Source organism: Anas platyrhynchos, chromosome 22 (assembly GCF_047663525.1).
Source record: "Anas platyrhynchos isolate ZD024472 breed Pekin duck chromosome 22, IASCAAS_PekinDuck_T2T, whole genome shotgun sequence".
In the NCBI taxonomy this organism is placed as follows: Eukaryota; Metazoa; Chordata; class Aves; order Anseriformes; family Anatidae; genus Anas; species Anas platyrhynchos.
In genome coordinates this window covers 4981152-4996695 of record NC_092608.1, presented here as the reverse complement: position 1 = coordinate 4996695, position 15544 = coordinate 4981152, and the positions used below count along the sequence as shown (strand labels likewise).

The 15544-nt window shown below is 40.0% G+C and overlaps 1 protein-coding gene across 3 annotated transcripts in view; it reads left to right on the top strand.

Annotated features, from left to right (window-relative positions):
- Nucleotides 1–15544, top strand: part of MTOR (mechanistic target of rapamycin kinase) — a 65067-nt gene that overhangs the window by 40706 nt on the left and 8817 nt on the right. For all 3 annotated transcript variants that reach the window (XM_027443000.3, XM_072026894.1, XM_072026895.1), the window contains 15 exons: nt 951–1066; nt 2428–2505; nt 2885–2992; nt 4370–4495; nt 5142–5273; nt 8318–8433; nt 9726–9843; nt 10600–10806; nt 11407–11507; nt 11774–11870; nt 12505–12603; nt 13195–13317; nt 13921–14103; nt 14753–14887; nt 15187–15361. In XM_027443000.3, the coding sequence (XP_027298801.3) occupies nt 951–1066; nt 2428–2505; nt 2885–2992; nt 4370–4495; nt 5142–5273; nt 8318–8433; nt 9726–9843; nt 10600–10806; nt 11407–11507; nt 11774–11870; nt 12505–12603; nt 13195–13317; nt 13921–14103; nt 14753–14887; nt 15187–15361 (1914 nt within the window). The remainder of the gene's footprint in view (nt 1–950; nt 1067–2427; nt 2506–2884; nt 2993–4369; nt 4496–5141; nt 5274–8317; nt 8434–9725; nt 9844–10599; nt 10807–11406; nt 11508–11773; nt 11871–12504; nt 12604–13194; nt 13318–13920; nt 14104–14752; nt 14888–15186; nt 15362–15544) is intronic.

Sequence of the window (15544 nt, the reverse complement as noted above, 5' to 3'; positions counted from 1 at the left end):
TAGATAATCAGTTGCTTACCTGGTCCTTTTTGCTTAGTTTTATACTGAACGTAGCTCAGGCCTGAAGTGAGGCTAATAGAATTCTATGATTTCTGGCAGACCCTTATTTACAAATTAGAACTGTCTATTGAGCATTTTGATGTGTTGTGTTGGCTGAGTGGACAATTGTAAGTGCAATATATCTATAAATGGTCCACATATCAGTGATGCTGATAGCTAGGTATTTACTAGATAAGCTCGTAAACCTCTTGCTGTCTGCCATCCATTGCTGAGAAAAGTTAGTCTTCTGCTTTGTAGGACACTAACCCATTCAGATGTTCTGGAAATGTCAGCATTTCAACTTTTTAATCACAATGAATGCAAGAAACTTCTTGATGAGAATAACAACCTGCCTAGAAGAAAAATTATCTGGTTGTGCTTGTATATAACTGCGCGTGTGTATGTATACAGAGAGAGGGAGAGAAATCAAAACATGCTTTGTTCAAAACTTTGGACAAGCTGCATAGCAAAACATAGTGAAAAGTGTCCCATAAACAGTCTTGCATTACATTAATGCAGAGCCTCTTAAACAATCACCTTGACTACACAGATCAAAAGTGCTTTGCTGGAAGTGGTGGATGGTTCCTCTAGGCCAATGTTTGGCAGTGGCAAAGTGATTCAGAGAATGTTAAAACCCCTGTGATTAGCATACCTAATCATGCAATGTTAACTGAGAGTCTTCTGACATCTGTCTTGAAGTAGAAATTGATTAATTGTAAAGATCAAAGAGAATTGATTCAAACAGGTATCAATCTCCTATCCAAATACTGTATGTAGAGGGAACCTATAGAAGTACTTACTGCCATACTGAATTCAAGCCTAGTCGCTGATGTCTAAGCACTGTAGCATAATTCTGCTCTTATCTCACAGAGAGAGCTGCTGTGTTGCTGAGGATATCTGTGTCTCTGCAGGTCAGTGGGATAGCATGGAAGAATACACCTGCATGATCCCAAGGGACACCCACGATGGTGCCTTCTACAGGGCTGTGCTGGCTCTTCATCAGGACCTTTTCTCACTGGCTCAGCAGGTAACTATCTTCCTTGTAGGCTTCCCAAAACCTAGTTTAGGATGAACTACATTTAGATTACATGGCTGCGTGAAAAGACATGCTGTTCTAAAGCAGTTGGCTATAACATATGAATTGCCCAATAATCTTTTCTTCTACTGATGTATTAGACCTTGGCAATGGAACTAGTTTTGTATTTCTAGAAACACAGCAGTGAATATCTGTGCAAATAGAAGAGGTCCAGAGCTGTAGAGCACAGAGTCTTAGTCATTCTTAGGCTTCTTTATTTTGTCTGTTTTTTAGCCAGACAGTGAAAAAGGATTATCTTAGCAGTGATTCCATTCTGTGAGATCCTGCTTTATAGAAGGCATTACTGAAGTAAGACATGCATAAGATTCTCTACGAGTATGCTGTGCACTTGTATCTGTTGCAGTTTTTTTAGAGAAGTGCTCATATACATCATGTACCTGAACTTCTGCTCTGATTTTTCTGGTAGCAGTGATAAATCTTAAATCAAGATGAGGAATCAAAACAAGGAATGAGTCCATTAAACAGAGCTGTAATTGTTATGCATACTTGCCATAGAGGAGATTTGCAGAGGGACTTTTTCCCCTCTGTAGATGTGAAGCATGTTGTTTACTTTCCAAGGGAGCTCAAGTAGCATTTCTCAGAATTCTGTGCGGACTTGCCAACTTAGATAAAGGAGTAAGTAGTTCAGTCTGCTCTGTCAAAACTCATACGTAGATTTGGAGTGATGTGCACAGTAAAATTAGCCCGGTATTCAAAGGGGTAGAGTTTGTGATTAACCTTTTAACACTTTGAACAGAAGAAACTATAGATAAAAGATTATGTAATGACTGGAACCAGAGGAGGACTTATTTCATGCTTGAAGAGCATGGCTTAGTGGCAGGGAGAGAAATGGAATTTGCAGATCCTGTAAAATTCATAAAAACCTGTTGGCTTATGTAAAACAGTGAAAACCATTTTCTGTCATGGTATTTTAAGAAAGAGACGTTTCTCAAGTCTTTTTGTAACCGACTCTCTTGCCCTAAAATGTAGAATTCTTTTCCTCCATACATGTTATTGATGGTGATCTCTACAGTGGCAGTAGGATTAGAAGTACTGCAAACTTTGATTTGGTAGAAGGATAAATTTCACAGACTGTTCAGGTGATACATGAAGGCCCCTTCTCCTGTATTACCCACCCCTGGACACAGCTTTCCTATCAATTCTTTCTACTGGTAATATCCTTTGCTGATTCTTGTTGGAGATTAGGAACAATGCCAGCTCTGTTCGTGTATGGAACAGATGAATAGCAGTTTGAACAGTTGGCTCTAGATAAAACACCCCCACCTTCCCTCAAAAATCTTTTTTCATTTCAGTGCATTGATAAGGCCAGAGATCTGCTAGATGCTGAGCTGACTGCCATGGCAGGAGAGAGCTACAGTCGAGCCTATGGGGTAAGCATCTATTAGCCTTCGTTCCCATCATTGCTGCTTCATAATATCTTGAGAAATTAGGTATAATTTCTGAGTAGTGTTTGTATCAAACATAAGACCTTTGTAGGCCCACAAGTTAAATGGCTTTTGTCATATAATTAGTACAGTTTCACAAGAACAACTTACAGATAAATTAAATAGTGAAATGAGCTCCACCCCTCAAAAGAAATAATTGACATTTACAAATTTTGAATCAGTGGATCATCTGCATGTCAATATATAGCAGCCTGTCCTTTACCTGTTGGGAGCTTATGTACTTAAGATTTTGATGCCAAAATACTGTTCGTTAATTATAGATTCGCCTGTAGTGATTGGGATGGAATGTGATTGTTTCCCTCAGGCTATGGTATCCTGCCAGATGCTGTCAGAGCTGGAAGAGGTTATCCAGTATAAACTTGTACCAGAACGCCGTGAGATCATCCGCCAGATATGGTGGGAAAGGCTGCAGGTACGTCTGTGTAAAGATCAAGGATGGAGAGGCTGATATGTCAAGCAGGAACAGCTTCCTTTAAAGTCAGTTCGATGGCTCAGCACCTCTTTCTCTTTCTATCCCAACAGCATATGTGCTTATATGGCTACGTGCTTTTTGTCTCCTCTACGTCTGTCCCTGTTGACTTTTAGGTTAGTCTGCCTGAGGTGTCCACTGATATGACACCTTAAAAGGGTGATTTCAGCCTGGAGATGGATGTGTACAGAATAGACAGGTTACTAGCTTCTCTAAAGCTGCTTATCTCAACGTTGGATCTCACTCCAAAATACTGGTTTTGATAAAGCTAGTTAGAGCTTTTTACCAGAGTTAGCTGCATTTTAAGGAAAAGGGAGTTCTCTCACAATGCTGGTAAACTGGTCAAAGAATTCACATGTGTGTAAAAGATTGTACTGTTCCTTTTTGGCCTCTTACGAGAATATTTCTAATTGATTAGCATTGTCTTCTTTTAAATCAAGTTTACCAATGCTAATTTTCCTGTGTTTGAAGAAAGTTTGTGCCTTTCTTACTGCCTTCTTGCAACAGAATTCCAGAGCACCTCTGAACATCTAAAAACAGCCAGATATTTTGCACTGCGGTTTTTTTATTATTATTAAAAAAAAAAAAAAAGCATAGTTGGGGTAAAATGCTCTAAATACACCAAATTTTGGTAGAGTGCATGGAGAAAATAATTTTTCCTCGTGCAGAGTTCTCTGCTGCCATTGCTATATGTGCCTCATTATGAAAGCCTGTTGCTGCTGCATGTTTTTTAGCTGTTTGGGAAACTGTGACAAAGGTTTTAGTCTCCCATCTGCACTCCTGTCTGGAAAAGCTCGGGAGCATTCCGCTGGGGTGGAGAAACTGTGACAGGAAGTGTAATGTCTGAATACAGCTGTTTATGGTCCCAAAAGCAGTACGTACAGTTCTTGTGCATTTTCTAGCTTCTTTTTAATAATTTTCAAATGCCTATTGGATGAGTTGTTTATTTGGGTGTCAGGGAACAAGCTTTGTCCAACTTCCCAGCCCTCAGTTTTGGGGAAAAATCCAAAAGGAAAAGAAACAGATGCTTTGATCCTAAGGTGCTTGCTGCAGTTGGGAATTCTCTTATTTACCTCAAAACTTAAATCTAAGTCGTCTGTGGATCAGTACCAACTTCAGAGCAGGTCAGAGACTTAGCGAGCTTCAACTGCAGTACTAAGGAAAAAGCCAGATAGTTCTTTATGTTGGCCTGCTGTGATTTATGGGTACCAGAGTCTCTCCATCTTTGGAAACATCCCTTCAGATTCTGAATTAGGCTTAATTCTCTGTGGAACAGATTGCAGATACAACACTAATGAGTTTTCTTCCTTTTTCTCCCAGGGCTGTCAACGGATTGTGGAGGACTGGCAGAGAATATTAATGGTCCGGTCACTTGTTGTGAACCCTCACGAGGACATGAGAACTTGGCTCAAGTATGCCAGCTTGTGTGGCAAGAGTGGAAGACTGGTGAGCATTATCAACCTCTACAACAGGTTTTTAGACAGCTGACTGTGTCATGCCACTTCAACCTCCCAGCTTCTTTCATTGCCTAAATGGGATGAGCTCTCCTGTGGAACAGACTGGTCAGAAAATGTTGAAATGCTAAAATTGTAACCAGCACAGAGTTAATGCTTGTAGCCAGGGTTGTTCTTGTGAGACTAGTATTATACCTGAGAGCACTTTTGAGCCAGTTTTTTGTTACCTGCTATTCCTGAAAGTTGTTATGTAGCACTGGTAATTATTAGCAATAGTGCTCTCTGATAAAGCACTCTTTGTCAAATCTAGAAAATGATGATAGTGTCATGAAATGTGACTGTTGAAATTGGATTGTAACTGTACTATTTAGTATCAAAAATATTTGAAACAGACTTCGCACACTACTGGCTTCTGAAATGATAATCTAATGCTCAGGTCCAGCAAAGATATACGATTTATAATGTGGCATTCTTATGAGTCCAGGAAGTGGTAAAAAGTCTGCTTTGTCTGTATTTTATATGGAGGGTGTGACTTTTTCTTTTTTCTCTTAGTGGCAGGCAGGTCTGGGGTGAATGTGAGATGGAGGTAAGAATGAGCATGTTCTAACCTGTTTTTTCCTCTTTGTAACTTTCTCTAGGCTTTGGCCCATAAGACGCTCGTCCTGCTCTTGGGAGTAGATCCATCTCGACAGCTGGATCACCCACTGCCAACAGTGCATCCCCAAGTGACTTATGCATACATGAAGCACATGTGGAAGAGTGCCCGTAAGGTACAAAAAGAACATAGTACCCTCTACATTTAATTGCTTAGGTTTTGTGCAGTGCCCATACACGTTAGATCTTCATAATCAACACAGAACAAAGGCAAGGCTGAAGGTGTTATTTTCTTCACCTAAAAAAGAGTAACTGCTCCCTTTCCTTAATGTTATTCAGTAGACAAGCTTTTGAAATTTTATTTCAAATCTCCATAGTGACAGAGAAGGCCTGACCCAACTTATTTCCTTCATGGGAAGATTATCTTTGCTAAACCAGTATCAGCTACTAATGGCATACAGCTAAGATTAATGGTCAGTAGTAGCTCTTCTGTCCTCACCAGGGTTTTATTGCGTAGGCTCAGTACTTGACTTTTAGTCCACTGTTCTGATTGCCAGGTCTTCACGCTGTACATATGGTCAGGGTTACACACTGAAAGAGGGAAGGAGGTTTTTTATTTCCAGTGTTAGAAGAATTTCACGAACAATTTGTACTCTAGCTGTTGAGTAGAACTGACTTTTATTAAGGACATGATTGAAAACTTCTAACTGAAAGACAGCTGAAAAGTACATAAGGTTTTGTCAGGGGAACAGTTTGGCTCTGAAGAGCCTGGAGTGAATGTTTTTGACATTGCAACACAGAGAGAATTTACATACTCAAATCCAATAAGCTTCAGTCTGGGTAACTTATCTTTTTTTTTAAAGATACATTAAAGCTTCCATTTATTCTCATGTTCTGCCACATCTTTTTTTTTTAAAAAAAACTTTTTCTGCCTTTGGGATTGCCAGCACTGGAGCAGAGCCACTTCTATGGGACGATTGCCATGACCTAACTATTCTTTATTTGAATTTAAAAAACAGAAGGAGATGCTGATGAGGCCCTGTTCTGTTGGCTTTGTAAAACAGTGTAATGGTCTCTTGCTTTCTTCATTCAGGAGTATATAGGTCATCTCTGCCTGCCTCTCTGACTAAAAGTGGGCTTTTCTTTTTGACCTGTGATAAAGAAATAGGGAAAAAAAATGCACAAAGATTAAGGGAGGGAAGAGAATATATTTAAAAGGAACTGTTATAAGATTTTGTGGAGCCCATGAAGATGGGAAAAAATAGAAAAGCAGCAAATACAAGAAGGAGAAACAGACGTGGCTGCAATCACAGCCTCTTGCTTGTTGAACGATTTCCTATTTTCCTGCAGCACATAAGCTGTGTGAATAGGGACTTTAATACATTATAAGTGGGAGTTTACAGTGCTGAGGGAGAAGTACTTTCCCCAAAATAGCACTAATCTTAGACCTGCATATATGTCCCAGTACTTTCTGAGAGCACGCGTCTGCTGGAAGGGCTGACTCAATGATTCAGACTTCTGTGGCACTTGGAAAGCATATGCTTAGTTTTGTAATTCATAGCTGAAGGTGTGGCTCTGTGGCAGAAGGAGCTAAGTTAGGGTACAGTGAAGTCTGCAGTCAAACTGCAGCGTCTGTGTGTACCAAACACTGAAAGTGTCTCGGGAATTTTCCTGTGCTGGTACCAGGAGCATTACGTGGCTGGGTGTATGCTTCTGCACTATTTTGAGGTAACTAAACAATACATGGTCAGATGTAGTGATGTGCATAGGCCAGAGGTTTAGGAGAGTGTGTTCACTTGATTTGGTATCCTAAGCAACAACCCAGTGAGGTTGGCTGGCATGGTATGAAATGACCATTTCCTCTAGCTGAGGAGTTTAAGTTTGATTGGTTGACCTAAAATATTTTCCTTACCATCACTTTGGCATTTGGCAGATCCAGCAGGAGACAAGCTGGGATCTGGATGGAAACCTGCTATATAGCACCTGGAGAGCTGCACAGTAATCTTTTCTTAAACAACAAATAAAAAGGTGGAGAAGTAAAACCCACTGCATTTTGTTCTAAAAAGGACTTCTGCTAGCAACTTCTCTGCAGACATACAGTATAGGAAAGCTGCATGCAGGTTTAGGAATTCAGTTGTTAGCGAAAACATACTGCTTTCAGTCTGGAGTGCTCTGCGTGTCTGTTTCTGGTGATTAATTTTCAATATTAATGGAAACTGAATAATTTTACCCTGTGTTTTGACTCCACAAGCAGACCATTGGGTGTGTCCAGGTACAAGAGGGGACACACAAATGTTTGGCAATGTCTTTTTGTCTATTTTTTGATGAATGTCTGGCACAACAACAGCATTACCATATTTAAGGTTATTCTTCCCTCCCATTTCTAATTAAGTATCTAGGTTATTAGTTGTGGAATGCTCCCACCCTTAATAATGTGATACTTTAATTTTGCCTTAGGCAAATCCCTTTTTCATGACAACTGATTTGTGCATGCTGACATTTGAACTGGACAGATAAGGCATTTCAGCTCAGGTGATTCTTGTCTCACTCTGAAGTATCTCATTCCTGTAGGTGGAACAGAAGTAAATTGGACTCTTCACAGCACATTCTGCAGTTTCTGACCTGAAATGACCTTGCAGATTGCAAGAGCTTTACTCTGATTGCTTCCAGTGAAGCATACACACTTTTTTTTCTTAAATTGTCAGTTTCTTTACCCCATAATTCTTCCCGAGGAATTTCAAAGCATGTCCACCTAGAATTTAATAGTGGAAGTTGCTTTAGCACTACTGCCCAATGTAGTCTGCTGGCAAGGGAGCAACATACATTTGTACTTCCTAGACAACTTCAGAAGGAATCTAGATTTTTCATTTGTTGAAATAACTCATAGCTTAGGTGCTGTGGCGTGCCCTGTAAACCTAGCCAAAGCTCGGGGTTTAGGAGGGAAGATCAGGAAGCTGCAGATTTCCCTTTAGGCAGTGTTTCTCAAATTGTCTTCTCCAAGGCATAGCATATTACAGATAGGCTTCCCAGGAACTCATTTATTAGGCAGAACAGACCTGGTACAAATTGATTCTAGAGTTATATAAATGGATAAAAGGCTTTGAAAGAAAACAAAGCTGTATTTTTTGCATTCAGTGAAGTCTTATTTCCTCCTTGTCTTTCTCTTGCGAATTTTTCTTTAACTCCCATGGTCCTTACCACAACCATCCTCCGATTACAGATTGATGCGTTCCAGCACATGCAGCTCTTCGTACAGACAATGCAGCAGCAGGCACAGCATGCTATTGCGACTGAGGACCAGCAGCACAAGCAGGAACTCCACAAGCTCATGGCACGGTCAGCACCTGGTCCTTGGAGACCCTTTAGCTGTATGGTGACACTGATGTTCTTCCTGAGGTTGCAGGTCCATGCAGATGATATGTTTCAGACAGGGCCCGCTCTTTAATTAAGAGGAATGGGGGATTTATCATTTAGATGGTAGAAACCCCTTTGGTACACATCATTATTTACCTCATAATTTCTCTAAGTGTTATGATGATACATCAGTATAAACAAGCTTGTATTTGTCCCTGGCAGCTGTTTGTGTTTTTCCAGCACTGTGGCTCACTGACAGAAGGCATAGCTCTCCTCTTTCTTTTTTCAGGAGATCCAGTCAGTAGGAAAGAAATGCTTCCCACATGCCTGGCAGATCTCTGCTTGGCAGTGTGTGCCCTTAGTACAACAGCAGTGCTTTGGGCATTCGGTGCTCAGCATGTGATTGTCTCTTAAAATATTGTTGTATTCAAAATATATCTCATAAACTCTGTTTTCCTCCATGAGCCTCGGGTTAACAGATCTGTTGTTTCCAATTTAAAGAAATTGCATAGCATTCACTACTGAACAGATTGTATTTTTTTTTTATTATTTTTAAGGGACGCATGCACTTAATTTAATTTTATGAGAATGGAAACCTGATAATAGCATCATCTTAGCTTTTTCAGATTAACTATCCTGGAAGACACGTTAGTAATGAGTTATTTTTCTTGCACAAGGCTTGCTGGAAAACTCAAAATTTAGAAAGGACAGCCGTGTAACTGTGATATTTAGTCTGAAGGAGCAAAGTAGTAAACCTTGCACAGACCTTCACAGCCACACCCTGCTGCAGTGAAAATATGTTGGTTTTCTTTCCTCTGGGAGGGGATGATTTAACGGGGTTCTGGCTTGGGGGAAGAGCATTCAGTCTGTTTCCACTAGTGGGTGTTCTCTCTAGAATTCTAGTTCATATGGTGATAAGTATAGATAGTCAGCACATATGCTGTGTGCCTTTGATCATCACTAATGAAGTCTTTTGATGCTTTTGCTAGTTAGTTCTGAAATGCATTTTATAACTGGGGACCAAAGTTTGATCCTTTCCTTGCTTTCTAAAAGTGAAACCAATACCTACTTAGCTGCATGCTTACAAGCAGGATGTAGGTGTTTTGAACCTTACGTGTTCATGCATATGCTCACTGTGTGTAGAAGAGGCCCACTGAGTGGGTTTACCAAATGAATACCTTTCCAACTTTGGATAAGAAGTCTGCCTCTTAAACCAGCAGACTTTGTTTTCATTCTAGGTTCTGTCTGAGTCAATAACCCTTTTGCTTAACCAGGTGTTTCCTGAAACTGGGTGAGTGGCAGCTGAACCTGCAAGGCATTAATGAGAGTACCATCCCCAAAGTCTTACAATACTACAGTGCTGCAACAGAGCATGATCGCAACTGGTACAAGGTCAGTAAGGAAAAAGGTTCCAGGCACAGTTGCAGGGAGATCAGTGAATCTGATCACATCCAATAACATAAGAAAGGAAGATAGCCTGTAACCATCTGCCTTGTTACTCAGGGTAGGATATGAAAAACAAGAAAGCAATTATGAGATCCTTTTTTTGAATTTTATCTGGCTGGTACAACTAGACCACAGTTCAGTTTCTACCCCTCCTTTTGGGACTTTTTTTCCTGTCAGTTAACCATGTAGGAGAAAGGATACTCTAAATGAAAAATATTTATCTTGTATATATCGCTCAGTGTACTTGAACTAGGAAAGGACCCTTGTCAGTAATTCTCCAAAGAGCCTTTGACTTCAAGGTTGTGAATTAACATTTGATGCCAGATCTTTGGGGCAGCCATCTCCTGCATCTCCTCCCATTACACCTCCCCTAGTCCTAGCATATTATTACTCGTTTTAAGCTTTGAAAAATTAAGGAGCATGGGAATGTAATCTGATTTAATTTCTGCTCCTTTGATACTGTAATGTCCAACATGAAGCTCTTAGCCAAGAACTCACCGTGATGTTAGGATAATAAGGCAATTAAAACTACAAGTGATTAGAGAAAGCAAAACACCGTGTTGTCTGCAGGGCATTACTTACCGCTCGTCTGTGGACTCAGAAAGGTTGGATTATTATCTCTAATAATTAGAAAGTACAGGTTGTAGACAGGGTTTCATCATCCTTATGATTTTTGTTGAAGTTCTTCTCTCCTCTTGGCAGGCCTGGCATGCCTGGGCAGTGATGAACTTTGAAGCAGTGCTTCACTATAAACATCAGAACCAGGCCAGAGATGAGAAAAAGAAGCTACGTCATGCCAGTGGAGCCAGCATCACCAGCGCCAACACTGAGGGCAGCAACAGTGAGAGTGATGCAGAGAGCACAGAGAACAGTCCCATCCCATCTCCAGTGCAGAAAAAAGTCACTGAGGTATTCATCTTCCCTGCTTACCTTAAGAGATTGCTACTTTTTGCTCAGAAATGAAAAAGGTTTATGGTGGGGAGCAAGCTACTGTGTAGGTTTGGTTTGAGGACATTGTCTGTGTATATATGCTCATAGCTACAGCAAAAGTGAGGAAGCTCAGGTTAACTCAGTCATAGGGGAAGAGGACTAAAAGTATAAATGACCATAAATTTTCTGTGAACAAAGATCAAAGGCATGGAAGGCTATCCTAGGCAATGCAATGTGCGTTAACAAGTTCTACTGTTTGAGCCCTTTGTGACAGACTTTTACTTACAAGTTATAGCAGAGCTGTAGCTTTTAGACTTCTTTGCTGGTCATAGTTTTGCCAACAAACTGAAGTATAAAAACATTTCACAGTATGTTCCCTCCCATGCTGCAAGACCTATATAAATGCAGATCAACGTAAATATATTTTGTCAAGCAAAAATAAACTTCAGGAGCAACATGGCCTGTGAGGAGTATAAGCAGAAGTCAACTATAACGTGGATTAGATTTGTTTCCACTTTTAGGATTCCTGTGGATTGATATTCCCGTGTAGAACTAATGCAGCAATTTTCATTCCAAAAGGATTTATCTAAGACCCTCTTGATGTACACAGTCCCAGCTGTCCAGGGTTTCTTCCGATCCATATCTCTGTCTCGAGGAAACAACCTACAAGACACTCTCAGGTATGTAATAAAAGTGAGTGAAATCTAGCTGATAAAGGCACATGGTTTAAGAATAGGTAGAACCTGTTTCTGCTGTTTTTGTTGTGGCTAAACTAAGTGAATGCTTAGTCCAAGCAAATATACGTTAGGTGGATGAGCCTTTGTCCTCCTGCCAGTGCTTGGTTCCTGGAAGAGGAGTTTCTTGGAAATGGATCTGAAGTTATTTGACTGGAATGTTTGGTTATTTTTGTTGTTTCATTCCTAATGAATGCGTTTCTTCTTTTCAGGGTCCTTACTCTGTGGTTTGATTATGGCCACTGGCCTGATGTGAATGAGGCTTTGGTTGAAGGAGTCAAGGCAATACAAATAGATACGTGGCTGCAGGTAAGAAACACAAAGCACTAAGGCAAATCATAGTTTTAGCAGGAGCTTGGGGATCTGTTACATGTTAGGCATCGTGATCCTTTGCTAAACAGTTCTGTAGGTGAGTCCCAAGAGCAGTGTATTTGCAGTACAATTTGTAACTGATTTAACAAACATCTTGAATAGACATGGGAGAAACATTCTTGCATTCATTTTTGTATTTATATGTAGATTAGTGCATATGAATGGGAGTGAAGATTCTAAAATTAAAAATAATATGCGTTCAGTGGTGATCAAGTATAAAACAACACTGCTGCTCTGTAATCCAGACAGTGAGTCTATTTCAGGATGGATTTCTAGAATGAGTCTTGTAAAAATTACTTAATTTCTTATTTGAACATTGCCCTTCCAAGACACATCTTACTTCTGTATCAAGGTCCTATAATAGTTTTGCATGATCCTTGTCATCTCACTGAGCCGTTCTGCATTTCGGATGCTGGTTAGAATTTTGCTGTGTTATTCTCTATCTCAAAAATGAACGATGGGCCTCTGTCTCCTTCAAAGACTGTGAGATCTCTGACAGACGGCAGAACAGCCTGTGAACTGAACACAGGATTTGACAGAGATGTTTGTTTTTGCTTATCTTTACCACTAGGTTATCCCTCAGCTCATTGCAAGAATTGACACACCTCGACCACTAGTAGGACGTCTCATTCATCAGCTCCTCACAGATATTGGGCGGTACCATCCCCAGGTAAGCTTTGGCTTAGAGGATGAATTTCATTAGACTCGTAGCCAATGAAGGCTTTTTCTGTATGTTCTATTTCATTGAGTCTAGATACCTGCAGTGGAAGTCACAGCAGGTGAGAATTGGGGCTGTTGCAGTTCTGAGGGACTATTTCACCTCATCCCTCCTCAAATAAAAATGGAAATAATAGGTAGATGTGCCATGCAGCAGGGCAACTTCTCTCCTTCTAATAGAAAATTGGATAGCACAGATCACCTTCTTAAATCTAATCTAATTAAGTGACTATTAAGAGGCTGCTCCAGAGATGATTTATCTGAATTCTTCCCACGGTGTGGAAAATCACAAAATGCTAAAGGCAGTCTTCTGTTCTTCCTGTTTAATACAGGCTCTTAAAGTCATTCTGCTATTCAGAACATTAGTCTTCTGAGCTTTTCAGGTTGGAAGATGTCAAACAGCAAGTTCCTACCATCTCTCTCAACAAGCAAGATTACTTTCTCTTGTCTGCCCCTAAGACTGCTATTAATGTTTTGCTAATCTTTCCATTTATGAATCTCTTCTGTATGGTTCTAAAACGCTATTGGTTTGTATCTCTTGTAGGCTTTGATCTATCCTTTGACTGTGGCCTCTAAATCCACAACCACCGCTCGCCACAATGCTGCAAATAAGATCTTGAAAAACATGTGTGAGCACAGTAACACTCTGGTACAGCAGGCAATGATGGTGAGTGCTTAGTGTACAGTGAGATGTATTGTGTTTCAGATTCAACAACCCAGAAATGATTGTTCAATGTTCATTTTGTTCAAGTAGAGGCTTTGTTTTGTTGTTGTTTTTTTTTCTTAATTTGTAAGTACTTATAGTATTAATATAAATTAATGAGAATAATTTAATATAAAAAGAACCTTAACATTCAGACACTGAGATCTTCTGTCTCCTTACAAATAGAGATGGAATAGATGAAGAATCATTGTTTCACAGAAAGATATTTTTACTTAATGAAAAGTGGAAACAAAACAAGCATAGCATGGAAAGAGTGATTTAATTCAATTGCTAAAACTTTATATGAATAAGTGAAAAGTAATGCTTTCAGACCGTGTTATACAAATATATACAAAATATCAAAGGCAACAAATACAGTGAGAAAAGCCTGATCAACTTCTTGGACGGAGAGAAACAGCAGAATTGTGGGAGTATTTGTAGCTCCCTCTAGCTGACAACAACAATTATTTCATAACCACTAGAAAAGAAAGTAGTTTTTCATTAAGTTAGCATGCATTCATAGTGATTTTTTTTGACTATTTAATCTTTTTTTCTGTCTCAAAACAGGTGAGTGAAGAGCTAATCCGAGTAGCTATCCTATGGCATGAGATGTGGCATGAAGGGTTGGAAGAAGCATCTCGCCTATACTTTGGAGAAAGGAATGTCAAGGGAATGTTTGAGGTGCTGGAACCACTTCATGCAATGATGGAGCGTGGGCCTCAGACTTTAAAAGAGACATCCTTCAATCAGGTATTAGCAAATAAACTTCTGTTTGCCCTCAAAATTAGGTGGGACAACCACCTGCCCCAGAAGAATTCCAAGAACCACTGCAATCTAATAGAAAGAGGAAGACTGTTGAGCCTGATTATGTTAGCTGCAGATTTCATTACTTTTGCTTGTTTCTGGATCTGTATGATTTTGGGTGACTATTGTATTACATGGGAACAGCAACACAGATATTTAGTCAAATATATTTGGAGTCTTAGGTCAGCTGGGTGTCTGAGGTTTGGAAAATATAACTGCTTTGCAGTTGACTCTTCTAACTCCAGCCTGCTTTGCTCTGTGATAACCTCTAACATGGATGGTAGACTTGACCTCTCTCAAGTAGGCAAAAGGAATTCATTTGAGCTTGTGAGTCTGCTGTTAAAGGGTGATTCTATTCAGTTGCCTCCTATTGTGATGTGCATTTGTAAGTAACTTTGCCTCATAAACTCAGCACCTGTCTTAGATCTGGGAATCTCGGGATCTTTAATTCCAACATGCTATAAAAATGCGGGGTCAAGTATTTGTAATGCAATTTGAAAATAGGCTGTGATGCTCTGTGTTGGTATTAACTGGTATCCACCTGTTCCACTGTAGTCTGTACAAATGTTTTTCTTGTTTTTCACCTCCTCTCTAGGCCTATGGCAGAGATCTAATGGAAGCTCAGGAATGGTGCAGGAAGTACATGAAATCAGGAAACGTCAAGGACCTAACCCAGGCTTGGGACCTCTATTACCACGTGTTCAGGCGTATCTCAAAGCAGCTGCCTCAGGTGAGCAGAGAGATTTAGTTCAGTTGTGGGTCTTACAGTGCGAATTGTCAATACAGATCTGTTTCATGTTTTCTGGTTATTCAAAACATTCAGTATTCTGGGAACAACTGCATGTGATTTGCCCAGAAGCTGCATAAACAGCAAACTTGCAGCTTACAGAGCACTTCCTGCAAGCAACAGAAGTATTGACAGCTGACTCTGAACTGTTCTAGGCCCTTTGCCAGCATGAACTCTTCAGATGTTTAAATGAGTTTTAACTGAAATGCTTAGGGGGATTATATTTCATTTGTTTTTGGTAGCTCACTTCTTTGGAACTACAGTATGTGTCTCCAAAACTCTTAATGTGCCGGGATCTGGAATTGGCAGTGCCAGGAACGTATGACCCCAACCAGCCCATCATCCGCATCCAGTCCATTGCACCCTCACTGCAGGTCATCACTTCCAAGCAGCGGCCCAGGAAACTAACATTAATGGGTAAGAGGTAGCAGTTTTTTTCCTTATTATTCTGGTATTTAAACAGTTGTTGCTTTTAGGTTGTACTGTGTGTGTGTATGTATGTGTGTGTATATATACATATATACATACATATATAAAGTAAAACTTCTCCAACTTTTCCATTGATGCGTTTCTTAGTAGTCTGGTCAGTCTGACTGCCAA